This window comes from Bipolaris sorokiniana, assembly GCF_000338995.1.
Source record: "Bipolaris sorokiniana ND90Pr unplaced genomic scaffold COCSAscaffold_17, whole genome shotgun sequence".
NCBI classification, from domain to species: domain Eukaryota; kingdom Fungi; phylum Ascomycota; class Dothideomycetes; order Pleosporales; family Pleosporaceae; genus Bipolaris; species Bipolaris sorokiniana.
The window spans coordinates 277,635-304,976 of NW_006911911.1; the positions used below are offsets into that span (position 1 = coordinate 277,635).

At 52.2% G+C, this 27,342-nt stretch overlaps 8 protein-coding genes and 1 non-coding gene across 9 annotated transcripts; 3 read left to right on the forward strand and 6 right to left on the reverse strand.

Annotated features, from left to right (window-relative positions):
• Positions 1-1,416: 1,416 nt before the first annotated feature.
• COCSADRAFT_30690 (uncharacterized protein) lies at positions 1,417-5,839 on the reverse strand (the record flags this gene model as incomplete). The annotated part of the gene is made up of 2 exons (XM_007706622.1): positions 1,417-1,599; positions 1,649-5,839. The coding sequence occupies 2 exons, from the start codon at positions 5,837-5,839 to the stop codon at positions 1,417-1,419; spliced, it is 4,374 nt and encodes a 1,457-aa protein (XP_007704812.1).
• A 1,158-nt stretch (positions 5,840-6,997) lies between these two features.
• On the reverse strand, positions 6,998-8,792 carry COCSADRAFT_101551 (carbohydrate esterase family 4 protein; the record flags this gene model as incomplete). Its single annotated transcript, XM_007706803.1, has 6 exons — positions 6,998-7,287; positions 7,339-7,728; positions 7,785-7,792; positions 7,844-7,974; positions 8,028-8,452; positions 8,513-8,792. The coding sequence occupies 6 exons, from the start codon at positions 8,790-8,792 to the stop codon at positions 6,998-7,000; spliced, it is 1,524 nt and encodes a 507-aa protein (XP_007704993.1).
• Positions 8,793-9,193: 401 nt separating this feature from the next.
• On the forward strand, positions 9,194-10,187 carry COCSADRAFT_347760 (uncharacterized protein; the record flags this gene model as incomplete). Its single annotated transcript, XM_007706804.1, has 4 exons — positions 9,194-9,199; positions 9,276-9,319; positions 9,421-9,485; positions 9,521-10,187. The coding sequence occupies 4 exons, from the start codon at positions 9,194-9,196 to the stop codon at positions 9,856-9,858; spliced, it is 453 nt and encodes a 150-aa protein (XP_007704994.1). The 3' UTR covers positions 9,859-10,187.
• Positions 10,188-10,544: 357 nt separating this feature from the next.
• COCSADRAFT_t87 lies at positions 10,545-10,652 on the reverse strand. Its single transcript has one exon. It is a non-coding gene; the product is annotated as a tRNA-Ala (tRNA).
• A 1,230-nt stretch (positions 10,653-11,882) lies between these two features.
• Positions 11,883-12,795, reverse strand: COCSADRAFT_256248 (uncharacterized protein). Its single transcript, XM_007706805.1, has 2 exons — positions 12,318-12,795; positions 11,883-12,044 (listed from the first exon to the last, which is right to left on the reverse strand). The coding sequence occupies exon 1, from the start codon at positions 12,773-12,775 to the stop codon at positions 12,347-12,349; it is 429 nt and encodes a 142-aa protein (XP_007704995.1). The 5' UTR covers positions 12,776-12,795; the 3' UTR covers positions 11,883-12,044; positions 12,318-12,346.
• Positions 12,796-13,777: 982 nt separating this feature from the next.
• COCSADRAFT_41092 (uncharacterized protein) lies at positions 13,778-17,308 on the forward strand. The gene is made up of 5 exons (XM_007706659.1): positions 13,778-13,922; positions 13,973-14,118; positions 14,193-15,662; positions 15,718-15,969; positions 16,804-17,308. Exons 1-5 carry the CDS (start codon positions 13,858-13,860, stop codon positions 16,893-16,895), a joined length of 2,025 nt encoding a protein of 674 aa, XP_007704849.1. The 5' UTR covers positions 13,778-13,857; the 3' UTR covers positions 16,896-17,308.
• A 2,266-nt stretch (positions 17,309-19,574) lies between these two features.
• On the forward strand, positions 19,575-20,856 carry COCSADRAFT_256266 (uncharacterized protein). The gene has a single exon (XM_007706806.1). It carries the CDS (start codon positions 19,997-19,999, stop codon positions 20,684-20,686), a length of 690 nt encoding a protein of 229 aa, XP_007704996.1. The 5' UTR covers positions 19,575-19,996; the 3' UTR covers positions 20,687-20,856.
• A 1,869-nt stretch (positions 20,857-22,725) lies between these two features.
• On the reverse strand, positions 22,726-23,874 carry COCSADRAFT_256274 (uncharacterized protein). Its single transcript, XM_007706807.1, has one exon. The coding sequence runs from the start codon at positions 23,632-23,634 to the stop codon at positions 22,888-22,890; it is 747 nt and encodes a 248-aa protein (XP_007704997.1). The 5' UTR covers positions 23,635-23,874; the 3' UTR covers positions 22,726-22,887.
• Positions 23,875-24,114: 240 nt separating this feature from the next.
• Positions 24,115-25,834, reverse strand: COCSADRAFT_102218 (uncharacterized protein; the record flags this gene model as incomplete). The annotated part of the gene is made up of 2 exons (XM_007706808.1): positions 24,115-24,952; positions 25,146-25,834. Coding segments are annotated over 2 exons (1,527 nt in total), but the record flags the coding sequence as incomplete, so codon positions are not given.
• Between the last annotated feature and the right edge of the window lie 1,508 nt (positions 25,835-27,342).

Sequence of the window (27,342 nt, forward strand, 5' to 3'; positions counted from 1 at the left end):
TCCAATCTCACGATCGAGAAAAGTAAGAGCGAGCGAGCGAAAGCGGAAAATGAAAAAAAAAAGTGTCAAGTACGAAAGCAAGAAAGAGAAGAAACCCCATCACGAAGATGGGACAGATAAGACCCAGGCATATACAAAAGATTTCCCCATCCCCACAAAAAAACATAACCCTTCACATTCACATATTCATGCCGCCCAATTTTCCCAGTCCAACCCTTTTTCTGCTCGCCCACAAAATGTGCAACCCTTCGTTCCCGTCCACGTAAACCCGCATACTCTTCCACAAAATTACCACACACAGCCTGCGACCGGCGCTGCCTCAACGCTCGTTTTCAGCCACCCAAGACCGCCCCCCTCCGATTTAATGCGTGGTAAGCCCTAGCGGATGAGGACGCAGGCTAATATCATTAAACTAGAATTCATGCGTGCAGGCGGAAAGGTGGGCGTGGCCACACCAGTCGTTGCGGACGCGGGATTTGGGACTTGGTTGGTGGGTGTTTCAGCGTGTCCCTGACTAGAAATGGGGAGAGGGGCGGCAAGGGTTATGGTGTAATCTGTAACAGTTGTGCGACGAGTGGGTGAGGGGTGTGATTGGTAGGATGCGGTCGGTTCGTCACACGCTGCAGAGGGCCGCAGTTTCTCGTGGTTTGGGAAGGAAGGGAAAAGGTGGAAAGGACGGAAGAGGGAGAAGAGGTACTTGCGCATCGCCCGAATTGCGCATCCATGTGCCTTGTATTGCGCAACGGTATTGCGCAATACAATCGCTCTTGCCTACACACATAAAACACTTTCAGTTCACGATATCAAGGTCGGAACTAAAACGGGACCTGGAAAACATGCTGAGAATCATTGTCTTTACCCCGTTTATCGTACATGCATACGTCCCCCCCCCCAATTACCTGCTCATGGATAACATCTCGTGAGAGGCATCAGTCCAATGAACATTCCCTAGCTAGATCTAGGAAGACCATAGCTATGCCCACCTCAGCATCCTTGCACCCAGCGTATCGTCGCCCGCATTATTCGACAGTCAAATGAGCATTCCAGCATCATTAGACAGTCAGAGAACGCTATTGAGTACACGCTGAAAACGAAAGAAGTGGGTATCCGAAAAAAACTCAAATACACATCGAATGAAAAGTGAGATAAAAAAAAGTTGAAACAGAAGTGAAAACGTGTTTTAGAACGACGGACCATGAGTGCTGCACCCATGTTCATCAGGTGACAAGTCATCATGACATTCATGACGGATCGACAAATGTCGAACGTAAGAATTCGATAAAAACTAGCACGATAGAATCCAGAGCGATGTCCCGGCACAAGCCCAACCATCTTGAAACATGGGAAGTCAAGGCATTTTCAGCGCAAGATCATCTCATTGTGGAAGTTTAGTGCTGAAGGATAACCTCTCATACTTCATCCGCGTGGGCTGAAGAGTGTAGCCGCGCGAGTCATTTCATGACATTTGTTGACCAGCTGAGAGATGGCGCGAAGAAGCGGGCTACCAGGAGTGCTCTCATTGAGCTGGATGTACGCAGTCGTCAAGCGTTGGACAACGACATCCATGATCTTCGGGATGATATCACGAATCTCTGCATCCTAAAACATGTTAACTTGAGGAAGCTGGTTAGGGAAGTAGGGCACTTACGGCGGGGTTGACGCTTCTGAAGACAGCACTGAGCCAGACAAGACGTTCGTGCAGGTTGCGACCCAATGATTCAGAGACTACTGCTCCGGTCGAGAGTGCAAGCAGTGGGCTGACCTGGTTGAGATAGGCAGGGTCGTAGCGCACAAAAACCTCGTCGAAGAGTGCAGCACTACGCGGAGATTGCAGCCACTGCATGGTACCTTGCTCAAAGTTGCCCTCAGACATGAGTTTATGGATGGCGTCAATCTCTAGTTCCTCTGGAGTCTTCTGTTTTTGAGGAGAGCGCGCGGTCTGCATCGTACCCTCTCCACGAGAAGGAGCCTGGGTATGGCGCTCTTCAATGGCCTGTTGCAGTTTGGCCACCTGTGACTGAAGCTCAGCTTGAGTCGCGGCCATAGTTCGGATCGTGTCCAGACAGGTATGCACAGTTTCGGTCAGTGTGGCAATCTTGGCAGTGTCATCGCGGCGCTGAGTACGAGCTTGACGAAGCTCGGTTGCGATTTGACGCTCGATGAGGTTACTCAAGTTTGAGATGGCAGGGTTGACAACTGACCCCGCAGCAGTGACGACCATGGCCTCCAGATTGCCGATCTTCTTGACGATCTGATCAACCAGCGGTTGAACTGTCTGGGGTTGTTTCAAAGCTCGAGACACTGAATCGGCCACTTCCTTTGAGAGCTGGGGCCCAAGGGCGGACTTGAGGTTGTTCTGAAGACCTTGCTCAACAGTAGCCGAAGTCTTCGCCAGAACTTCGGGAAGCAAAACGTTACGGATATTGTCGTCAACCATCTTCCTGATGACGCCTTCCACGTTCTCGTTGAGTGTGCTAGAGACCATGCGTAGTATCGCTTCTTGCTTGGCACCGTTCGCGGCATTGAGAACGCGCTTGTCTTCGTCGAATCGCTTGTACATGACATCCAACTCGCGAGAGAAGCCCTTGCTGATCTCAGCTTGAAGAATTTCTTCGAGCTTTGAGGAGTCTATTGGACCAGCAGAAGCGTTGCCAGTAACAGCAGCAGTAGTAGTACTAGCAGGGGCTTGTTGCTGGATGTGCTTGTTGATAAGCTGCTTGGCCCATTCAGGCGCTTCTGTTGTTGTCTCTGTGACCTTGGCATTGGAAGGTTGTGCCTCAGGAGGACCCTCTATGAGTGCAGGAGACTTGGACGCAGGAAGCGCCTGTGCAGCTTGCGCATATGATGGAGGTATGGCCGTAGGTGCGCGAGCAACTGATGGAGCCACTGATACTTGAGAAGCTGCTTCTGCGGCGGCCGTGCGCTTCTTCTTTTTCTTCTCAGCCTTCTCACTGCCGCCGTTCATGATGGCTGCACGAGCCGCATCTTGCTTGCTCTCGACCTTGGCTAGGGTGGATGCGCGCACAGCAGCCTCTGGGTTCATTGAGTGCTTAGAAATGGTGCTGCTCTCTCTCTTTGGAGTCTCGCGAACAGACCGGTCTGAAACAGACTTGGGTGCAGGAGTGTCTCCAGTAGTAGACGACTCATCTGTAACAGGCTGTGGCGCCTTGAGTGTCGAGATGGAAATGATACCTTCTTCCTCGGCTTCCTTGGGATGAATTGGTTCGCCTTCCTTCTTCCAGCCAAGGTCGCTTCGACGAATACGCAAGACGCATACTCCCTTGGAGTGCATGACATACAGCTCAAAGAGGGCAGCATTGTCCGGGTCATCCACATCGGCAGGACCGGCAGGCTCGTTGAGCATGTGCAGGCTTCTGATCTGGCCCTTTGGAGCAAACGAGTACTCTGTGATACTTGTCATGATGGCCGTAGCATTGACTGGAGGCAGAGGGTTCTGGCCCTTGTCACCCTTGTTAGCCAAGCGAGAGATGTAGGCTGCTTGACTCAGAACTGGCAGGTTGTAACGCGGGCATGACACGTGGACGAAGAAGATTGAGTTCCTCGTGGGATGGGCAACTGCCATGATACCGGTTCGCGGGTGGAACGATACGCTGCAGATAGCATCTGATTCGTTCTCGTGAGGCAAATGGATCTCCTGAACGGCCTTGTTGAGACCAAGATCCCACAGCTGGAAGGCGTGATTCTGCTTCATACCAACCATGACATAACGCAGCGCAATACCCTTAGTGTAAGGCTTGTCCTTGTCAAAGAAGAAGACCGAAGTGGGCCATGACTTGGCGTTCGGCGTCGTGGTGTGGAACTCGAGCAGGGTCTCAGAGACCTCTACCTGTCGGGGTGGGCTGCGAGGGTTGCCCAGGTCAGGCTCAGTCAGGCTACGGATGTCCCAGAAGCGCATACGGCCAGCCTTGTCCAACGAAACAATGATGGTGTCGTCCTCGCTGAAAGTGAAGTCCTTTCCAGCCTTGCCAGTAAGAATCTTGAGAGAACGCTCCTTGAGATATTTCTCGGTGTGACAGATACGGCTCTTAGTGCGAGCGTACTCTGCAGCAACTCGAGGGAAAATGATGTGGATCGACTTGCCCCGGCCAACAGCAAAAAACTCGGGGTGTCGTGAGGATGGCTTGGCGCGTGTCTTGAGCTGACCTCCAGATGTGTTATCATCTTGGGATGGCGACGGGGGGAGCATCAGGCCCTGAGAGTCGAGGTTCTCGCCAAACTGGTCCTCACGGGCAGGGTCGAGGGATGTCCAGAAGACAGTACCGTTGACTCCTATGCCAAGGATGCTCTCAAGTGGCTGTTGTGCATCATCTGCAGAGGTGCAGAGAGCGATGTTGAAGATGCGCTCTTGGTGGTTCTCAAATACCTGGCGATAATGTCCGTTCTCCTGACGAATGATACGAAAACCACCCTTTTTAACAAGAGCATAGACAATGAAGTTCTTGCTGGCAGCAACAAGAGATCGGTCAATCTGATCAAAGTCTTTCTTCAAACGAGCAATGTCCATAAAGAGCTCGTTGCTGAAGTAGAGATTGCGGGGCGGCATTTGGTTGACCTGGATGGAAGCAAAGGCACGCATGGGGAATCTGTAGACTATTACCGTCTGGTCATCACCCTTAGCAAGGCTTTCTTCGGCTTCGGCAGTTTCCCAGTTCTCAGCGACATTGTCTTCAGCAATCTCTGTAGCGACATCCTTCAAAGCAGCCGCGAGTGGCTTTGAGAGACTCGCTTCCATCTCCTTGGCCTTGTTGGGGTCTTCGAAATCTTCCTTGATCTCAGTAGCAATCTCCGTCATAACCTCTTGGACTTCTTGAACCTCTAGATTCTCTCCCTTTGCCTCCTCGGGCAACGGTGTAACTGACTTGCTCTCAGCTTCGGCAAGCGCATCCTCAACCTGCTGCCCTACTTGCTCGCCCAAGTCATTCACGGCTTCAGCTACAGACTCATGTACATGGGCTGGAGCGTCCTCGTCGGCCGGTGGGAGAGGCGCTTCCGGAGCGTTCTTCTTGAGGATCTCGATCTTGGGGGCGGGCGGCTTAGGGCCTTGCTGGACAGGAGTACGGTTACGCGGGCTTGCAGCTTCGAGTTGGTCAAATGGATTGACGTAGGTGAACTTTGGAGCGAGCGATGAAGCTTCATTGCTGTTGGAGCCAAAAGCCTTTGTGGATGAGGCAGATGTTCCTGGTGCAGGGGTGGCGGGAGAAGCAGATACCTGCTCAACCTCAGCGTCGGCGAAATCTTGCACGACGTCGTCCACAACCGTTTCAGGCTTGTTAGACGCGACAGGCGGCGAGAACGCGGCTGAGACAGGCCGAGATGAGCGGCCGCTTGACTGGGCTGGCTTGGGATGGTTGAGCAGGCGGAGGAGCAGGTCCTGTGGGTTCTGCTGCTGCGAAGGCACAGGCGCCGGCATAGCCTGAGCTTGAGAAGAAGCGCTCTGGGATGACGTCCTACCGCCACCCATCATGCTTGCCATCAAATCAGACGTCTGCGCCAGCGACTGCTGCGAAACGCGTCTTGAGTGTGCAGAGCCAGACTGTGAGTTGAAGCGCAGTAGGTTGAGAAGGTTGGTTGACTGCTGCTGCGGCGTCTGGTGCGACACATGGCTTTGTTCGGGTGCAGGCGTACTCGCCATGGATGTGTTGGGTGACATAACGGCAGAATGGTGATGAGGCTGTGGGCCACTCGGTAAGGGAGAGAAGATAGGCGACGAGACAGAAGGCGGCTGATAACCGTGCTGCTGCGATTGCTGTTGCTGTTGCTGCTGATTGCTAGAGGCGCCACCTTGGAGCCGGGCAAACAGCTCCTGCAGGTCGGCCATAGTGAGGGATGAAAGGGCAGATCTAGTCTGTTATTAGTAAAGGTGGCAAACGCACGCATCTCACTGCTGGCGATGAGAGGCTGACACTGTGAGCGACGTACGTTACTCAATACCCAAAATTTGCGTGCGCGGCCGAAGCCTGAATCCCGTATAAGCTGAACTGAGAGAACAGTACTGTGTAAGAAGAAAACTACTTGAGAATAGACAGAAAATGCAAGTGACGAGCTGCGATGAAGCGCAGTTGTCAATTGACGGTGCAAGAAGGAAGCTCGACAAGTTTGGAGGTGACTTGGTTGGCGCCGACTGCTCGAAGCTACTACGCTAGCGCAATTGGGACGGCCGCGGCGGAGCTCCGGGACCGGGTGGCACGTCACCACGTCACGACAACAGACGGCCTAGTCGCGCCTCTGACTTTCACTCTGCAGTGCCAAGCCTGGACACATCATATCTCCCATGTAGCCGCCTCTCCATCCGGCCTTCCTATCTTGCAATTATAGGTCACCGTTTGCCCAATCTTCCTGCACCACCATCAATCGCCTCTCACCCCACAAAGCTAAGTGGAGGAAGTGAAGGTATCTCTTGTTCGGCTATGTAGGTTTCCTAGGGACTTGGGAAGCCATCTGATTCTTACTTTTAATTTTACTATACACTTTCCAGCTTTACCTCACTATCTGGATTATACACTATTCAAGGATTTGCCGAAAGAACTGGCACCCTGTATAAATTATAAACACAAAAAAACTGCTTCATCTGAGGCAGGTACCGAAAGGTTTCTGGCAACCCATGATGCTCATGCACGAGATAACGCTGAAGGTGCACTGTCCATTCCTGCTACAGCATCCGCCAAAACGCGAGCCCTTGCACGTATAGCCAGTGTTTCCTCCACAGCGTCCATTCGGTGACGTCTTGAGGGGGGTGGATGTAGCGACAGGGGCTGACGATGTGCGGATGCTGGTCGCTGGGCGAGTAGACGTAGTCATACTGCGTGTTGAGCTAGTTGCAGGGACACTGGGAATCGGGGTAGATGCCGAAGATGCGCATCGACCAAGAAGAGGGTTGCAGCCGGTTCCACAGTGGTCAGCGCTCGAGCCGCACCAGCCATATCTATGCAAGCTTGGTCAGCTACATGGTCTCGGTGAAAAAAAGAAAGAGATAGACTTACTGCGAGCAACACTCGCCCTCAAAGTAGCCGGCACATGTGTAGCCTTTTTCACCACCACACGAACCATCTTGGGACACCCCGTTGGAGGGGCTGGGGGTTGGAAGAACGGACCCAGTGCTGGAAGCTGGCCGAGTAGACCCACTGACGGTTGAAGACGCGGGGCTGACAGGCGCCGAAGATCCAGCGACTGAGCATTTGCCAAATTTAGGGTCACAGCCTGTTCCACAGTGATCCGCAGTGTTTCCACAGAAGCCATACTGGGAGCAGCACTCTCCTTGAGCAAATCCTGTTAGATTCGTTAGCGAGCGTCAGACCCTTTCATATTTGCCAATCTTACTGAGACATGTGTAGCCCACCTTGGAGCCGCAAGAACTGTCAGGAGACACGGCCGTAGGAGTGACGACAGCGCCGCTAGATGTGGCGCTGGCGGCTCCCGAGGCAGTAGAAGAAGCAGGTGGTGTGAACACAGACGATGAAGCTGGTCGGCTGGTGGGAGTGCGGTACCAGTTTGCCTCTGGGTCGCCCAAGCATTCACCCAATGTGACAAGCCTGTATCCCTTTTGTGTCATCAAATCGAGCATGTAGCCTGTGAGATTCTGTGCCGTCTGTTGGTGGATATCATGTGCAATAGCCTGGAAATTGTCTTCGGCTGGATTACTCGGGTTGATCGCAGCACCGACTCTGTTTTTGGAATTCTGAATCAAATCAGGTGTTACGTTGTTATAGTCTAATGGCTATTAGCAAGGCTGATGTTGATAAGAGTAGGTATGGAGTATCTCTAACCATCAGTGCTAATTGACAAGTCAGCGCGTGATTTCAATATCATGTTTCAGGGTGCTTACTCAAGATCAAAGTAGGAAACAACATATCCCAGGTCCGTAAGATCCTTCTGGCACCCTGATCCAGCAGTGCAAGATGAGTATGGTGGACGCATATATGTCGGGAATTTACCAATGATGTTTGTGAGAGCCATCTAGAAGTACAAAGTCAGTTGAGTAATCGATTTCGTCTTGTGCCATCACTCACTTCATTCCTGACCATTTGGTCGTATCGCTGCTCCTTTGTAATGGCACTAAGATCCTGATGAGACCAAGTATGGCTGGCAACTTGATGTCCCTCAGCGATCATACGAGATATGATAGATGGCCATTGCGTGCTCTTGTCATCAATTGCACCTTTATTAATGTTGATACCAGTGACGAAGAACGTCGCTTTGGCATTGTAGGCTGCGAACTGGTCGAGTACACCGCTGGTGTAGATATATGGACCGTCATCGTAAGTAATTGCAATAGTGTTTGGGACGATGCAATCGTAGATGCCTTCGCCACCATATGGCTGGTTGCCAAGCTTCGTACGAGGAGTGTTGCGGGTGCTACCTCCAGTAGGAACTTGGTTGGCATCACAGGCAGGACCATACTGGAAGCGGCAATCTGGTGCTGCGCAGTAGTCCGCTAATCAGACATATAACATTAGCCTGTTATCCATATCAACCAGACACTCGGAGTCCTTACATCCTTGTCCGCAATAACCTGCTGTGGAGCAGCAATACCCTTCAGCACAGCTTGCATTACCATGTTCAGCTCCACATCGACCATCAGCGCCGCCTTGACGCTTGCTGAGAGCCTTTTCAGGACCAGCAACCCTGGGAGCCCGACTGTCGAGGATGTTCCTACTCCTTAGTTTACCAATGTCTTTCGACCCAGATCCAACTATCTTTGGGGTATGACCACCACCATGAGCAGCCACAAGAGGCGCCAGCAGCAGCGCTGCGGACAACTCTGTGAAACGCATGATCCGAATTGATTTAAAGCGACCGACCGTCTCAAACTCAAGCGCGGCAAGGAGAGAACAAGCGAGTGTGTGGGTGAATGATCGACCGATATTATGTATGATGCAAAAAAGGCGATACTTAAACGAGTGATAGACCCCTTGGACGGAACAAAGAGGGTGGTGGAAGGGTAACCAAGAAGCAAAGGTTACCGCATGACCGAGTACTTGTGATATATATCCATTTGCGCACAGCCAAGAATGGACAGGCTTTACCCAGGGTTCGGGGGATAAAAATCAATATCGATGCCGATTCGGCGTGTAGCGTGCTTGGCTGTGGATGGCTCGGCCCCCAGCGTGTGTCAGATGTTGCAATGGCTGACCTGAGGCACAGATAACGTTGATTAAAGTCATGAAGTCACTACATGCGGGTACGTCTGGTTACACAGTCAGTTGACATGTGCCAGATGTCTTTTGTTACAGTGAAGTTTGCAACTACGTTTGTAGACAGTTGAGTTAAGAGATACAGTAAGCCCTCTATTGCCAGAACTGTAGGTATTGCGAGGATACGTCGTTATCAATATTATTTGCGGTGCTATTACAAAGTATGATTGTCCTTTAAAGGTTTAGGGGCACTATGGCTTTCCCTCAGCCAAGAAGATGCCCCTGGCTTATTTCCTGATGGAGGCGCGGATCTTGCTAGCGTCCGCGCTTCGCGTAAGCAAGAAACATTAATGATCCCAATTTTGGAGTTCCTAGTTCGGACCAGATGATATGTAAGATGCCTGCTCCTCTCTCACACCGTGCATGCATGGATGCGCATGCAGAATTCACGGCTCTTCTACTGCCGGATGATCTTTTTCTTGGTAGTGAGATCATCGGCGCTTTGTTTTCAAAATTACCGGACTGTTTTCTCCTGTATGGCACTTTTCCTGCCATGCTGCCCATTGGTACGTTCGTTCTAATGGCTGGGCAGAATGTTATTCAAAGTTCCATCATTGCCGATAAAACCGTTGACCGCCGTCGTTTCAAATGGCGATACGGACGCCTGACGGACGTGTCTTGCCCCAATACCGAGGAACCACAATGAACATTGTGACAGCTTATTAGAATACAGGATTGTTGCCAAAAAGTCTTTTCTACGAGCTGTTTGTGTGTGTTCCCTGATATTTGGCTGGTGTGGGCAGTGTTGATGGAAATGAGGTAACTTTGTTCTGCGTACTACGGACCCGATACCGATGCAAGCTGCCCGAGGCCCCAGCGCTAACTTTTGTTGCTCGGATCGGCAAGGTGGAAGAAACAAACAAAAATAGGATCACAAGGAACTTTGGCACGCGAGCGACCCTTGGCCCGGATTGTTGAGATATTAGGGACCGTTGTACATAGGGCCACGGCAGTTGTGTATTCATGATACGGCGCGCAAATTAAGATATCTAGCCACGCACTCGGTGCAGATCATTCTGACATTTTTTCCTCTTTCGGCATATCATCCATCTAACCAAGGCTTAGATCACGTCCGATTCCACAGTCGCTTTGCTTTGGGGAGTGGTGCTGTAGAGCGAGCATATGTGGAAAAAGAGATACTTTGTACTGATTCAAGGAAAACCTCTAGGGCTGTTCTCTCGACTCGGGATTGCATTGATGAAGTCCCCTTAACCTTAACGTGATAAGGTGTAGCGCACAGACCAGATGCTTACCGTGGTGCAAAAAAAGGAGCTCACTAACTCACCACCTAGGGGACTATGGGAAGTCCATCATAGATGCAAAAAAATCAAATGGACTCGCGGGGAATCGAACCCCGGACCACTCCCAGGCTTACTCTTGCGCTTTTGAAGGCGGAAGAACTGATGCTAAGGGAGTATTATACCACTAAACCACAAGCCCGATGTCAAGTTTGTTGCTTGATTTGATGGAAGCACAAAAGATTTGGTAATCCATATTATGAAAACTATGATTGGAACGACGGCGAGGGTGAAGGAGGATTTCAGATCGGCGTGGATCGGTACCAGTGGGGTTCTTTGGGGTGGAGAGGGTACACTAGACATGCTTCTAGACCCTTGACGTAGGTATCGGGCCTACACACTTTTTCTGGTATGGCTTTCTGCACTTTGAGAACTTCACGCGCAGAACTTCAGAACTGGTGTTCCGTGGTATGCAATCTGGTCGTCATTTTGTATTGCGGCAAAGCGATACTCTTCACAGATCAACCAGGAAATTCCCAGCAGCATTCAACTCGCAGTATCAAATCAGCCATGTCATGAGTTCCTTCCACCTACTAAGAGAAGACTCTGGGTGCATCCATAGCAATTCAACGCCCTACCAGTATCACCCATTATGCAACAAAAGCGGTTGGATTGCCAGAATTGTTGCTATGGCATTGTAGACTACGAGCATTGCTTGAGATCCCAATGCCCATACTCATGCATGTACTTGACCCTTTGGAGTTACTGAGTCTGCGGTAGTGGCATAGTGGGCAGTCAATTATTATGATAGATCAAGACACACTTTGTGCTACCAGACGACAAAATGTGAGCCTTTGACACAGGCAGATGCAGCCTCTTGCTTGAGCAGCCTCATCCAACACACCCACGATTGCGTCTGACGGATGGGTGCATCGACCCGCTCGGCCCTTTTCGGCGGCGATAGTATTATTCGCATATCATGCCACCACGTGTGCGATGGGTTGCACGATCTATCTCTGCCCGGTTAGCTGCATGAACAGCCGGAGATCTGCACGAGGCCTGTCAAGCGATGTTGCCCTCTCCAATGACGTCGAGCTGGACTTCGAGAAGTCGCCCCAATCACGCGGGGATCTAGCCCTCAGCAGGCCGTGGCGCGGACCGAAGACAGTCGCTCCGGGCCCTTTCCGCACGCAAACCATAATAAAAACGGTCCCTCATTCCAACGAGCATCCCGACCCACACACTGGGAAGGAGCAAACGACGAGCTAGACCGCATTTCGCTTAGACTAGCGCAAACACAACCGCGGGCACATATTTTCTCTGCCCTGGTGGTGCCCCTCGGTTCTTCCTACAACGATCCAAACTCATCAATTGGTGCCAGTACGATTCAAACGACCCTTTGAATCACTTACCAGAAGACACCGTCTTTCAACGTCACTCCCTCCATTACTCGTACGACACTTCCAGTAAGAGCAATGCCCGCACCATGTGCCATGCGACTGCGAAGTAATATCTGACAAGCATAGGTCTCTTCCTCGAACTCAAATATGGAATACCAAGCACCCGCTCCTGCTGCTGGCGCCGGCGGCCGTGGCTGCTACAACTGTAAGTTGAATATTACCAACGTTACCAAACGGCACCCTCGCCACTGTGACCCCGCAATGGTCGACTTAGCGAGCCCTGGATTTTCTTGTACACCGAATGGGCAAGATACCAGTCGCTTTCTTGAGCAACAAACTCAGTCACCATTTCTGTCCTTTGAGCCGTCATTTGCACGTTGATACGCTGTACGCGCCTTTTGCTAACAATGTGCAGGTGGCGATGCGTCTCACCGCGCTGCCGAGTGCCCTACCAAGGGCACCCCAACCTGCTATAACTGTGGCGAGAAGGGTCACGTTAGCCGTGAGTGCAGTTCTCCTCAGGCTGAGAAGACTTGCTATCGCTGCGGCGGCACTGGACACATCTCTCGTGAGTGCACCAAGGACGGCGGTGCCCCAATGGGAGGCCGTGGTGGCGGCAGCCAGGAGTGCTACAAGTGCGGCCAGGTCGGTCACATTGCCCGCAACTGCTCCCAGGGAGGCGGCTACGGCAACGGTGGCTTTGGAGGAGGTCGTGGTGGCTACGGCGGCGGTGCCGGTGGTTACGGTGGTGCTCGCCAGACCACCTGCTATTCGTGCGGCGGTTTCGGTCACATGAGCCGTGACTGCACCCAGGGCCAGAAGTGCTACAACTGTAAGTGGATACGGCCCACAAAGAGTGACTGTCACTGACTTTGTTTAGGTGGCGAGGTTGGTCATCTGTCTCGTGACTGCCCCCAGGAGACATCTTCTGAGCGTGTGTGCTACCGCTGCAAGCAGCCTGGCCACGTCCAGAGCGCCTGCCCCAACTAGAGTGGTTCGAGGTACCGTCGATGTTTTGATCTAGAATGAGTTTCGATGCACCAGCCTGCCTTCATGCAACTGTGACGGCAGGTCGGGATTAGGGTAGCAGAGATTGCGCCCAGGCTGTGACGAATCATCGACATGATTACGATTTCCTTTCTTGTATATTTTCATTCTGCGGCTCGCTGCCGTTTTTCGACGCTTCACGAAAAGCATATCGTCGCCCGGGCATGATTGGACGGCCTTTTCCTGAGTTGGCAGTTCTGTCAAGAGAGTTGGTTATCGGAAAAGTCTTGATCCAGGAAGAGCGTTTGGTGGGAGATACAAAAGTGGGTGGATAGGAGAGCGGATCCTTACGCGAGCAATGAATGGAGCAGTGCGTGGTCTGCACGTGGACTGTGACTGTAGGAGAGCGACGTCTCTTTTGGCGGATGGCTAGTCTTTGGGTTGTGGCTGAGCAGCCAAAGACTCTGACTGAGGTTGAATAAAGACACGAGAAAAGTCCCCACGATTGGGTGGGCTCCTCAACTTATACCCGCGCCAATCTCGTGCACCGTGATGGACGTGCGCTAAGCCAGGTTAACGTGTGTACAGGATAGTTGACATGCAGTACTCAAGGAATGTGTGGGGGGCACGGAGCTACAACGGGCAAACTGGGTAGCCTATGCGAGGGAGAGAGTGGTTGGAATGGGAATGGGAAATGGCGTGATGTGGTGCATGGTTAGGGTTCGCGGTAAGCTGTATATTGGAGAGCTTGCGATTGAGATATCGGCAACATGCGATTATGTCATATTTCATCTCTTAGTAGCAATGGCCTAATGGTATTCTTACGCCCATGCTTGTGGTTGTGCACTATCTGCGTTGACGTTCGCCAAGCCCAGGTACGCCCGCGTATGTTCGTTTACATCCCACCCAAGCCCAAACAACATATGTTCAACCAACGGCGCCCACGACTCGACACACCACCATCGACGCGTCAATCGCAGCAACACGCGTGCTCGGTACCACCACTCACTCCCTAACAAAATGGCGCCCCCGAAGAAGCGCGAAAATCGCGAAAATAATTACTATAACGTCGGCGTGCAAGGAAGGCACGTAAATGCACTTTGCGATTTTGCGCGCGCATACTAACATTGCGCAGAAAGACGGGTATCACTTTGGCAGATAAGGGTGTTTACGACGAACATGGTCTCGAACCGATTTCTGGCATTTTCTCGTCTCCCGAGAAGTCTCCACCCAAGCGCAGTGGAAACGCGACAGGATCAGAATCGATGGAGTTGCAGGAAAGTGCGTTTGTTCCACAGCGCTCGTCCAGGGCCATATTGCGCGTGCAAAATAGTGTGTTCTGACACTGCAACCAGGCTCCATCCCAGACTTTACCACATCCAACCAACTCCTGCGCAGCAATCGAACAAACCTCCCTCCGCCTCGATCACGCTCGCCCAAAAAGACTCACCTTGGTTCTTCGCCGCGACGACAATCTTCCATGGTGCCAAGAGGAAGTTCGGCCGCCCCTTCTAGTCCCATTCGTGCTTCATCACATCCGATTGCAAGGCGGCTTGATTTCGAGCAAGACGAGTCCAGCCTGGAAGAAACCCCGGCGCTGAGTGGATCAGGTGCGCGACGCGGAAAACGTTCAGATGTGTACGATATCCCCGAGGATGGTGAAGAATCCCCACTTCCAGAACCGAGTGCGATGATGGAAGAGAGCATGGTCCAGCAAGAACTCATGGCAAATGAGGAATCCGCCATTTTTGCAGAAGAGAGTTTTGTTGCACAGATTGGAGAAGAATCAATGGCTGATGTGGAGGCTGTCGAGGAGGCTGTTGAGGAATTGGTTGACGAGGAAGAGTCGGAAATTGTCACAGAACCTGTTAAACAGCCAGGCAAGAGGGGCAGAAAGCGCAAAAGCGACGCTGTGGATGACCCAGAGAAGCCACGGAAGCGCGGACCTGGGGCACAGGCATCAGAGTCCCTCAAGGGCAAGAAGAATGGGCCTGCATCTACTGTCCAGCGACGGAGATCTCAACGTGTCTCTGATATCAGTGAACTAGAAGCCAGTACTAGCGAACTACCTGCCGACACTACCTTGGACGAATCTGAGCAAATCGACGAAGCACCAGTGGCACCGAAACGTCGAGGGCGCCCGCCGCGCGCACAGCCTGTTGCAGAGAAGGAGAATACAGTGGTATCAAAACCGGCAAAGAATGCTGCTGCGAAAGAGAAAAATGAAGGAACGTTCAAAAAGCCTGGCAAACCTCCTGGCAGACCCAAAGCCAACACCGAGCCTAAGAACAAACCACCAGCCGCCGAACCTAAGACCAAACCAGCGCCAAAGACAAAGGAGAGCTCAAAAGCGAAACCAAAAGAGAAGACGTCTTTGGTTGATGATGCCGCTGGCAAACTTGTGGACGTATACGGAAATCCCCTGAGCAAGCAAGATATCGATCAGATGTCAACTACGTCAGCCGGCTCAAGATTTGGACGAGGACGCCATCTCTCCGTCTTCCGGGAGATAGATCCAGAAAATGTTGCTCGTGTTGGACGAACAGGCAGGCATCGGGTTGCACCAATTGATTTCTGGAAGAATGATCACATTTCTTACGACGTTGACGGTAGCATGACATCGATTGTGAAGAGCGCTGCAGTAGAAGAAACACGGAGACAGAACAGGAAGTACGGACCCAAGAGCAAGAAGAAGAGGCTCACAATGGTTGAAGAAGAAGAGATTGAGCTGGATCCTTGGGAGGAGAAGGATGGCAGGCTCGTGGGCAACTACAAAGGCTACGATCCAGTTATTAACAGTACCTCTGATGAGATTATTGAAGACGGCAAGTCCAACTCTGTGCAAGCACAATGAGTCTTTTTGCTGACTTTTGATCACAGATATTGCATGGGCGGAGAAGGGGATCCAACCGCGAGAAGTCGGCGACGGCGGATTCAAATTCGCAAAGATTGGCTCGAGCGGCTCCTTTTTCAATTGGGGACTTATTGAGCTGGGCCCCGACCAGATGAAGCGCACAAAGAACTCGCGATTTATGCACATGGTCTTCAATGTGCAATCGGGTACCGTCGAGGTCCGTGTTCACGAGAACGAATTCACGATCCACAAACATGGCATCTGGCAAGTGCCTCGAGGTACGTTTTGACTTTATCTTCTTCCTTTCTCAATCGTTCCCCACACACCGTTCCTTTTCAGTAGTTCTGTTCCGTTTGTTGTTGTTTTTTGCTTTTTTTCTGTTTTCCCGCCCTTTGCGCGTTCACTCTCTTTCTGCACAACGCGCCGTCACTTTATTCTCGACGCTAGAGCAAACGTGATGCACATTGGGCCACTTCTTTTTTCCTTCGCACTTACGCGCTCTCTCTCTCCTGCCCTGCAACGTCACACGGTCCCCAGGAACACATAACAGCAGCGAGCGGACCCATCATGTGGGGGCCAAGCGAGAGGGCGCCTATTCTCGTCACATGCGGAGCTACTGCCGTTGTGTGCGTGGTGCATGGGGGCGTGGGTACCTCACTTGCATGCTGCGTTTTACCCTTTGTACAGCCCCCAGTTGGAGAACGCGAGTAGCGTTGTGTGCCCTTGGCTTGGCTGGACCTTTTCCTCCGATTCGACTGCTGGCTGCTGCGCAAACGAAAGTACCTGTCGTTTGAGGCGGCTACCGCGCGCGTTGTGTGGGCTCTCTCTCCTCAACAACGCAACGAACAGAGAACGCCTTTGGCTGTTATTGTTTCTTTGCTTTGCAGCTGCCCCCACCCCAGTTTTTTTCGCAGCCCCGTTTTCGTTCTCGCCTCCCCTTTTTCCATCACTCCCGTTGTTGTTGATGTTTTGCGCTCTTGACGCGCTTGCCGGTCACAATATACCGCGTTTCGCGCGTTGATTGGCCCCGCTGGTTTTCCATTTCTGTACATCACATGAGGTATTTTTTTTCTCAAGACTGTTGGCTAATTTGTTCTCTTTGTTGCATTTAGGGAATACGTATAGTATCAGGAATATTGGGTCTGGAACAGCCCGAGTTTTCTTCGCGCAGGCGAAGGAGAAGGTTGTGGATGTTGAGGAGTAGTAGATTTGAGGAGGGTCTTTCTTTTTGGTACTAAGGGTTTGGTAAGCATAGTATGGTATGGGTATGACATGGGATGGCATCAGCATGGTATGGCTGGGTTCAATTCACTTCATCGTAGCAGTAGCATGACTTGTTCTGTGGGATTCTTTACATGTCAACTTCTTCTTCGTCTTTCGTCTTGCCCATGCGATGCATCAGCGGGGTGTATCGAGAGAACGAGACTCGTAGCATTCCAACTGTCATGCATGCATATTTCACTTTCATAGCATCAACATGCCCCTTTGCCCTCCTTGGCTGCTTTGCAGGACTTCCTACATCTCTTTCTTCATCCTCCTTGCTGCAGAATATGCAAGCCTCCTTGATGCTATTCAAACAGTCATGCATGCATACCTGCATTACCTCTACATCCTCATGCGCTTTTCTTTTCTTTTTCTTGTCTGTATGTATGTATGTATGTATGTATGTATGTACGTATCGAAGCATGCATGCATATTCTACACTCCCCCTTTACTCTCTTCACCCTCATCTGTTTCGTTGTTCTAGACACTTCTTTCCGACGCGCCCGAGTGGACCATAAACACTATTTCCCCTCCACTTTGTATCCATCCATGGCTTTTTGCGTGATTTTGGGTGGGTCGTTAAGAGTATGAGATTGTAGAGAAGGTTGACGATGTGGATTTCCGTCCTAGTTTCTCGGTGTAATATGTGTACATATAGTGTTTACCTGTGCTACTGGGACATGGGGGGCATGGGTTGTGTTAGTACAAGTATAGAATGGTCTGGATTCCTAACGCGTTTGGGTATGTTTGGATTTAGGTACTTGGAGATTATAGAGATGGAAAAGACGATGAGTGATAAGAAGGTGATGTTGTTGGGGTATTCTTTAGTATATGGTGATGGTATACTTTTGTTTTGAAGAGATGATGTTCGAAGTGTTGAATATTACATTACATCCACTGAGCAAGTTCATGCTCGTATGGTCTGAAGTCCAATCATGTATCTGACTAAAACGATGAGTGCATCTCTACTCTGCTGCATCGCGATCACCGTACCTTGTTGCGATACGAGGGTGTTGGGGTTGAAGCAAGTGTGACCGAGATGGGGGGTAGAGGCAAGTGTAATCGAGCTAGACTAGAAGCAAGGGTATTTGAGATGTGGAGAATATGTAGTTGATACGTGGCCGTGGATATGAATGCCTAATGTCGCATTTGATCATGTACGAGTATTCGGCTTGCAGGGTTTGAGATTGTGGTGTTGAGTTGTTTGTTTGTTGGGACTATAGTTGAGGATTTGTAGTGGCTAGGAGAGTGGGTAGAACAGGATGGGAGTGAGTCGTGGTGTAAACGTGTAGTTTGATATTCTCTATGCTACTTTTTATTCAGGAAGGTTATCAATATGGGAAATCGTTTCTTCCATTATCCGAATTTGCAATATGGGGAAAAACACTACGAGAAAAAGGTCCAGAAATCAGAAATTGCAATTAGACACTCAATCATCTCACAAGAGACGAGGACTGCAAACGCTCAGTCACGCTCTTCTCTCTCTCTCTCTCCTCAATATCCAAGCGGTGTACACCTCTAAGGCGGTGTAACCCAGCCTCAACGCCTCTCTCAGATACCAAGCTGATACTACATGCAGCCACAATATACGTCCCAGCTTCTAGCAAAGACCTCGCATGACATGCACAAGCGGCAACTAGCAGCAGCGACATCAACGTGACAAAAAATGGACATTTCCGGTAGCGAGGGTATCGTTTCCAGCTTAGTGGAGAGCATGCAGAGAAACACATGGAAAGTCCAAGTAAGTAAAAGTAGGTCGTCTAGTCTAGGCGGTGAGAAGCGGTGTAGATAGATAGGCCAGGTGGGCGGGGCCCTGCATCACGCAGACCTACATGAACGTTCCTGGCGTAGTTTCTCTTCCGGTGAAGATGGAGACTAACAGAGCGACGGCGCTGAAAAGGGAAGCGACGCTTGTGGGCTTAGCAGAGTAGAGAGATTTTGCAGTGCCTCCAAGATAGATTACGGAGCGAGAGCCAGGCGACCGGGGCGTCTTGAGGCGGAATCTTAGGGGAATTGTCAGACTAACATGGCCTTGTCGTGGCTTGAAAGTAGTGCGGCTTTTGTGGCGCTGCGTGACACCGCCTCCATGGAACAACTGGGCACTACGACAAACATAGAGGACAAGTGGTGGGTCGATGAAACTACAATAACGTTAAAAAACGATAGGCTTGGTCTGTTGTTGGTCGAGCTGGAGTGATGTGGGTAGCCTTGATCATCAGACTGGAGGATAGTATTCGGATTGTTGTCGCCTGTTAGTTTCAACGAGCGAAATGGCCAGTTTCCGCCTGGATCCTGAGGCCGCACAGCCCTAAAAATACTCCCCTAAACACACGTGCCGGCCGCTGTCTCATCATGTCGTTCGTTACAAGGGTAACCCCCTCTGACGACGGTCCGACAATTATGGCAGTCGTGGATTTCCTAGTCTAGACCTATCGACGCCGTTGACGACATGTTTCGTTGTGTACGGGGAATGCCGGCATTGGTATCCGAGGTAGTAGATGCATGAATCGCGGTGTTGGTGCGCGAATTTGGGGGCATGAACGGATTCGGTCAGTTAAGCGGTTAACTTCCTGATTAAGTTCCGATGAACTGGCAGCGAACTACTCGATCGGCGATATTTGGGCAAGCGTGGTCCTTGAAGCTATTGATAGTCTAGCGCAGAGGGCGTGGGACCAGTGTAGCATGTAAGGCACAAAGACTGTTTCGGCTGCAATACGCCGGGCAGGGTCTGGGAGAAATTCAGTGCAGAACTCATTGCATTGTGCCGAACGAGTCGTGGTTTTTGATGCAAGTGGCACACCGGGGGTGTTGCGAGGCGCGCGCGACTCGATATGCCATTGTTGGATGGGTTTTATCGACCAAAAAGCATGCACGCACTGCAACGCTTCAGGTCATGTTCCAGGGTAGGCGGCAACGGCGATGCAACGGTGTGCTTTTGGGGGCACCCAGGCAGTGGGTGAACGGGCATGGCGTGGACAACAGGGCTGGGTGCAGGCCAAAATTTGCCCGTTGCAGTGCCGAAATTGAACGGATGACGGGTGCATGTTTCCTGAGACGAGCTTCTGCTTGAGCGCTAGCGTGAGCGCGAAGAAAGGGCAGGCGATGGGGAGAGGAGAGACGAGGAGAGCAAACGTGTGGGTGGGGAGGGCATCTGGAACCATGGTTCATGACTGGTGGGCATGGTGGTGGTTGCGACATGGAACGGCTTTGGATGCCCCTTGGTGGGTTTGGGTTCGAGGCAGCGATCAGCGGTCCCGGGCGATCAGAAAGTCGCGTGCTGGATCCATCCATCCACCGGCGAGCGGGACCATGGCCGCGAAGCCAAAAGCAAGGCAGGGAAGAAGAAAAAGGAGGATTGCAGGCACAGGCACGAGGACGGTGTGTGTGTGTGTGTGTGGGTGCAAGGGGCCAGGTGATGGTCATGTGACGGATGCGAGGAAAAAAAAAGGTGCGGTAGGCTGGACGGGAACGCCCTGGCTAGCGAGGCAAGGACAGCCATGGCGGGGCTGGAGGAGAAGAGGCGGTGGTGAGGCTGGGCGTGCAGTGAAAGGGTGTCGTCATGTGCAGCGGTGGCATGAGTCGCGGTTGGCGAACAGGTGGGAAATTCAAGGATACCTAGATAGGAAGGCTTCTCGAAGGCCTAGGGAAGAGAAGCCGTGTCATGGTCGTGTCATGGTCGTGGATGGGTGGTTGGTGGCCTGGCCTGCTTACTTACTTGGAGAGAGTAAGTAGAGTACGTCTGTCTGGACAATGCACAGCGTGCACGTCCACGCATAGATATAGCAGGCGTACATGCTCATGCCCATGCCCATGCCCATACCCATATCCATACCCAGACGGCTGCTGCGACGATACACTACCACTTCACCATGCACCCAAACTCGGCCCCGCCAAGCATCCAGATGACGGCGGCGGGCGTTTACACAGGCTGGCAGCTGGTGGTTCGGATCATGCGAACAGTGCTGGGCGCATGCAGGGCCAAGCCGGGGGAAATAGTTTTATCAGCGAGTAGCGTCGAGGGCGTCCAGAGGCCACGACGGCCTATGGACAGCACCGAAGCAAAAGCCGTCGCAAGTTGTACATAGGTAGGCCGTCTTCTAGCGTCATGGTGCATGCATTGACGGTGGGATTGGTGTGGGCGTGTGCGTTTGGTTATGCCTGAGGTTGTGACGACGACGGCTGGGGGAGCGGGCGACGGGTATGCCGTGCAAGGGGGGTTGGGGACACACACTTGTCATGCTAGCGGCCTTCTAGAATAAAAGAACCCCCAAGCCCGGCCACAAAGTGCATGGCCTGACGCCCGGGGCACAAACTCTGCGTTGGGCCTGTCCGCTAGCCTGTTTCAAGCCCGTTCACGGCCGCCGACCGTGGGCGAGGGCGGGAACCGACGGTCCATGGCATCCATCAGCCTTGTGCCTCACTGGGCCCTGGCAGCTTTGGCCATGGCATGGGAGGGGGTCGGGGGGGGGGGTAAGACGAGGAAGCGAGGAGGAACAGGGGATACGAAGAAGAAAGGGGGACGAGGAAGAAAGAAGCAGCCGCCGTCGCCGTCGCCGTCGCCGAAGAACAAGAACAAGAAGAAGAAGACTAAAAGGAAACAAAACAGGTACGGTCTGATGGGACATGGGATGACGAGCAAGTCGTCACCCAAGGCCACTCAGGCTTGGGAGGGAGGGCCGACTCATTTTTGCTATCGATAAGCCAGCCCTACACGGGTCAAACATGGCAGGGCCGCGCAAGACCAGCCGTGCAATCTTTGCTTTTGCGGGGCTGAACACCCTCAAGCCAGCCTGCAAGAACCATGACACACACACCCACCTACACACGCATCCTCCAGCACACCACTCTCCCATCCACTCTCCCTCCCAGAATAGCCTAACCCCTAGCCACCATATGCAAGGACAGCGAACCGTTCATGCAACCCGCACTTGTTCTCTTGCTGCTTGCTGACCTCGCCCAATCAATAGCCCCTCACATGTCTCCAGTGGTAACAGCCCTGTCTGCAGTCCACTGGCCAACGCACTCGACACCCTCCTCCCAATTTCCTAGCTGCAACACCCCCCCTCCCGGACCCCCCCAAACACGTCTGAAAGCCTACGACACATGCTCACACACACACACACACACACACACTTTCTGATATTGGCGTCGGAAAATTTTTCTTCAACCATGGCGTCGCCTCTAGAGTAAACTGCCCTTGCTGCGCGCAAACCCACCACACCCCTGCTTCATTGGAAGCGGTGACAGCGCAGCTACCCCCCCTCTACACACTCACACACACACACACACAAACCCCTCCCACGCCCCCCCTTCGGCGTCGGCCACGTAGACGCTGCTTGACCGACTTCTTGAGACTTGCATCGCCCGCTGTTACGTCATCGGGACCGCTTAGTTTGGGGCCCAAGACCAGCAAGGGCCATTCTGGGGTAGACGAGAAACGAACCTTACCAGGTCTTGTCTCTTCAGTGTGTGTGAGTGTTATGTGTCCATGTTCACCGCCACATCTTTGTTTGCCCCCCTCCCTGCTTTGCAAGCAAGGGAAATGCTTGACGACATACAGTTGGCCGGGGTGGACGTGTCAAGAAGGAAAAAAAAACCTGATCGCTTGAGTGATTTGGGGATGTCATTGAACTTTGTTGAGTTGAACATGGTACTTCCCAATTGTTTGGGGGGGGGGGAGGTCTGAAGTGTTCTACGACTGATTGTTTTCCATTCCGTTACGTGCTGCTATGCGAAACCAATATGATTGTTTCTCAAAACAAGTTGTGCCCGTTGCAAAGAAACATAATAGTTATATAACATTTTGCAGCATGTGTATATATATATGTAAGAACGGAAAAACAAAAAAAAGTCTAGTTACATAAAAATGCCCATGAAACAGAAACGCAAACCAAAACGTGAGACGTTGTAAACCCACCCATGATCCATAAAAACTACGCTATGGCAAATGTTCTAAACCCCACTTCCCAAGAAAAATGCCTATGCCGCAGAAACGAACACTTCCCATAGTAGAAAGGGAAAGGAGGGGAGGGGGGGGGGGAAAACCAGATGCAATCGTGTAAGTCGCGATGAATGGGGGAAAGAAACAAAAAGAAGAGAAAAAAAACAACGACAAGGGAAACCATGGCTAAACAGAGCAAAGTAAGAGAAGATGCATGATTGGAAGAGAGAAAAAAAGGATATGATAATAGTAGAAAAGAAACGAAAAAAGTGTGTGTATGTGAACAAGACACACACCAAAGTATAAAAAAAAACAGAACCCACGCTAAATGCCAAAAAATGAACATCATGATCTTCGCATAAAACGGGGGAGAAGGGGGTGTTTGGGGGAAGGAAGAAAGGAAGGAAGCAGCCAACCTACATCCCTTCTTCTTCTTCCCCCAATCCCCCAGTCCAGCCCAGTCCAGCCATCCATCTAGTAACAACGAAAAAAAAGCAAAGCCAAACCAACCCACCCCCTCATAACTCAGAAAGCAAAAAGCGTGCGCGAGCAAGCGCGCAAACGAGGTGGGTATTGATGACGCCGCCGCCGCCCCTTCCTTCCTTTCCCTTCCCCTCCCTTCCCTCCCTTCCAATGCCCCAGAAACACCTGCCCTCCAAAGGAAAAAAAAAACTCCCTGGAAAACAAAAAAAACAGACTTTCTAGACAAAACTCCTATTGCCCGCACCCTATCCTTCATATACCCACAGCTTTGCCTTCATTATTACGGTCCCGGCCCGAAAAATGCTTTCGTATGTCTCTGTTCCCCCTTCTCTCTCCCTTTCCCCCCCTTCTTTCCAATTCGCGAGGCGTAAGATGAAAACAAAAAGAGGCGTGTATACATATAATAAACCATCCATAAAAAAACCAAAAAACCAAAAAACCAAAAAAAAATTCAAAGTCTATAATGCCATGCAAGTGCCCATTTTTCCTCTCTCTCTCTCGAGGGCGCGAGGGGGAGGGGGTGTGAAAAGAAGGGGTGGGTGGGTAAAAGGAAACGAGTGATGAAGGTCTTAAGATCTATAAAACTGAGAGAGAGAAAGAAGATTCGTTGAGCGTGAATGTATATGTTAAAAAAAAGTGTGTGAGACCCGAGTTGATGCTGAGTAAAAACGCTTCAATTCGAACAAAGTGAGGTTGTGTGGTTTTTTTTTCTTGGTAAGGACAAGGGGAAGGAAGATCATGGCACAGTGGAGGTGGGGCGCTCGTAGGGGGAGGCGAGGGAGCGGCGGTCCGAGGTGCTGTCTTCGGGGTCGCGTTTGAGGCTGTGGATGCTGCCTGTGTTGCTGTGTTGGGACATTCGATCTGGGCTGCGCATCGTGTGGGGTTGTGGTTGTTGCTGCATGTCCGAGGGATCTGATCGTGGGGGTGGTGCAGAGGTAGCTGCTGCTGGGGCCGAGGAAGCGGTTTCTTCTTCTTGCTGGCGGCGCCGTTGGTAATGTTCCATGTAGCTGAGGCTCTCGCCCTCTCGTTTCAGTGACCCCGCCATGTCCGGGACGGGTGCGGTTCGGGCTCCGCTGACTAAATCTTCTTCGGATCGCGGTTGGATCTGTGGGAGAGGTTGGCCGAGTTGTGGTGGCACGCTCGCGCGTGAACGAGCGTCTGCACGTCGGCGGCTGAAGGAGGTGTTCCGCCTGCGTCCGACACCGACGACACCGCCTCCACCACTGCCACCGGCGCTGGAGCCACTGTCTGTGCGGTGGTGGTAGCCGTGTATCGGGCCTTGGGCCATGGGCGCCGGCGGTGCTTGGTGAAGCTGAGGTGGCATCGGCGGTGGGTTTGGCATCAACTGAGCTGCGTTTGCGGGAGTAAAGCCATGGGGTGCAGACGCGGGTATGACAGGCACCTGCGATGGCGAGCTCATGCCTGTTCCCGTTGCAGATGGGTGGAGCTGAAACACTGGCGCGTTGGCGCGCGCACTCATCTCCTGCTCCCCCAACTGCCAGTGCATGGATTCGGCTGAACGCCAGGGAATACCCATCTCGGTAGCAACCTTCTGCCACATTTGGTCCTTGAATCTATTTCCCAAAAAAAGTCAGTATTTGTTTTTTTCGCCCTTGTTGTGTCGCACGTGTGTGTGAGATGTCTTTTGTGTGTGTGGCCAGCCTGACCGAACAAACCAAAACATTCACCGCCAGCCATTTGGGGAGGGGCGGCCGTCCAAAATAAATTAAAATCTAGCCGTTTTTTCTCTCTTTCTAATGTACGTACCGGGCGTAGAGTCGTGCTAACTTGTTCTTCTTCTCCTCATCCCAGATAGCTCGCTTCTCCAGGTAATTTTGGTAACGCAGACGGCACGAGATGGAACTCCGTCCGGGAAGTCGTTTTGCAATGTCATCCCACTTCATGCCTTGGCCTCGCAGTTCTATTGTTAGATTGTCTTCTTCAGGAGTCCATTTGGATTGTTTCTTAGCGGGGCTCTCGTCGGGGAGTGGCGTTTGGGATGCCTGGCGCTTCAGTGTTGATGGAGGAGAAACATTAGTAGCTGCTGGGCCGCCGTGGGCGGGTGTGGGTCCATGGGGTCCTGAGTAGAGTTGGCGGAATTGAGGAAGCGGCGCAGACTCGTTCCGTCGGTGAAGCTCTGCAATGGCGGGCAGAACGGGTCCTCCTAGCATTGGCGCGGATCCTTTGGGGGCTGATGTTGGTGCCTGTGGGGGGTAGGCAGCCATGGGAGCATAGTGTTGGGGTGCAGTGGCATAGCCCGGCGATCCAGTTGCATACGCGGGCGATGCTCTTTGCGCCGGTGACTGTGTGTAGGCTGAGGGTGCGGTTGTGTATCCCCGTGTAGCTCCGGTTGAGTGAGATGCATTAGAAACTGAGCTCTTCTTGCTGGCCGGTGACTCGGAGCCCCGGGCGCGGGGCTCGAGGAGGAGATTGATATCCAGGATGAACGAAAAGGACCAGCGTTACGCCAGCCCATAAGCTAATGTTAGGTTTACGTTGTACGTCTCCGGGCTCCACCAAATGATTCTAAAGATTGCCGACGATGACGACAACAAGTAGTAGGTTCCTGGTAGTGTTTTGCGGTTGTATGTATGCGTGTGTTGGTAGGAGGAGCAAAGCAAAGTAGATGCAAAGAGCCAACCAAGGTAATGACGGAGGACTATGCACAAGATTGCGTAGTGTTGCTAAGGTGAGGTGACGTTGATGGGTAAACACAACAACAAGGAGGGGGGTGGGCGGGAGATGAACAGGAGAGGACAGGCGTGAGGAGAGGAGTGAGGTTCGGATAGACTAAATGTGCCGAAGAGGGAACCAGTTAACCAGTTGTGAGGTACAGTGGATGATTGACACTCTAAGTGGTCGATCGAGTCGAGCTATTTGGGAGATGGGTCGGGGCCGGGGAGCAGGGGGTGAAACAGGCCAACCACTTGGTCTGATGAGTGACGGTCGTGCTGAGCCACTGACTTTTGCAGGTCGAGCAGGTCGGGGAGGATAGCGTTGGAGGGATGGTGGATGCGGTCTGGTAGGAGCGAAGTAGGGTCTGAGGGTCTGAGGTACTTTGTCGAACATGGATGTGCGAGTAGAGAGAGTTAGCGTGCAACTGTAATGCTAATAACAGGCATCCCTGCAAGGCCCTGGCTGGCGCCGCATCATCGTCCGTGGTAGGGATAGGGATTCCGGGGGCTTGGGATCAGGATGTACCCTTTGCGTCTGTGACTTGACTGACTACCTGTGCGCTTGACGCCTTGTCGACTCGTGCTGGCGGCGCGCCACATTAACGACCCACAGACCACGACGACACCAGAGCTGATCTGATCTAAGGAAGCATGTCTGCCGGAGATTTTAGCGAGCGCCCAAGAAGAAAAAGGACAGACGCTCCCCCTCAGGCCCAAATTGCGGATTGCGGCTAGCAGCTAGAGCAGCTAGCTTGACACAAGAAGCACGACACCCGTTCTCGCTGGCAGAGGCGCTAGGATGACGTGTCTTGCGTGGTGGGAGGAGTAGTAGTTTAGTTGTCTGTCTTTTGACGTCTTACCTTGTTGTTGTTACTACTCTATACCCTTCTCTCTCCTTCTTTCGCCCTGGCTCTGGCTCTGGCGCTGGCGCTGGCTCCGGCCTCTGCGTGTGTGTGTATGTGCTCGCCCTGTCTTGGGTCTCGGGCGTGCGTCTTGGGTCTTTGCATTTGCATTTGCTTGCCTTGCCTGCGTGGTGGGTGAGCCGCCGTTGACGAACGAACCAGCCCGTCCGTCGTCGCCCACTCCACTCGGCGGCAGTGATGGCCTTCGTATCTGGCACGCCTCGGACGGCCGGTGCTGGGTCTCATTTGCTGCCCTCTCGTTTCGTCAGGCCTCAATGCGCGTGCCCAAGACAGGGCTGGCGGGCGGCGGCGAGGGCGGCGAGGGCGGCGTTTGCAGAGAGCATATAGCAGGGGTGTTGGTGCGGTGCTGCTCCTCTTTTTTCTGCT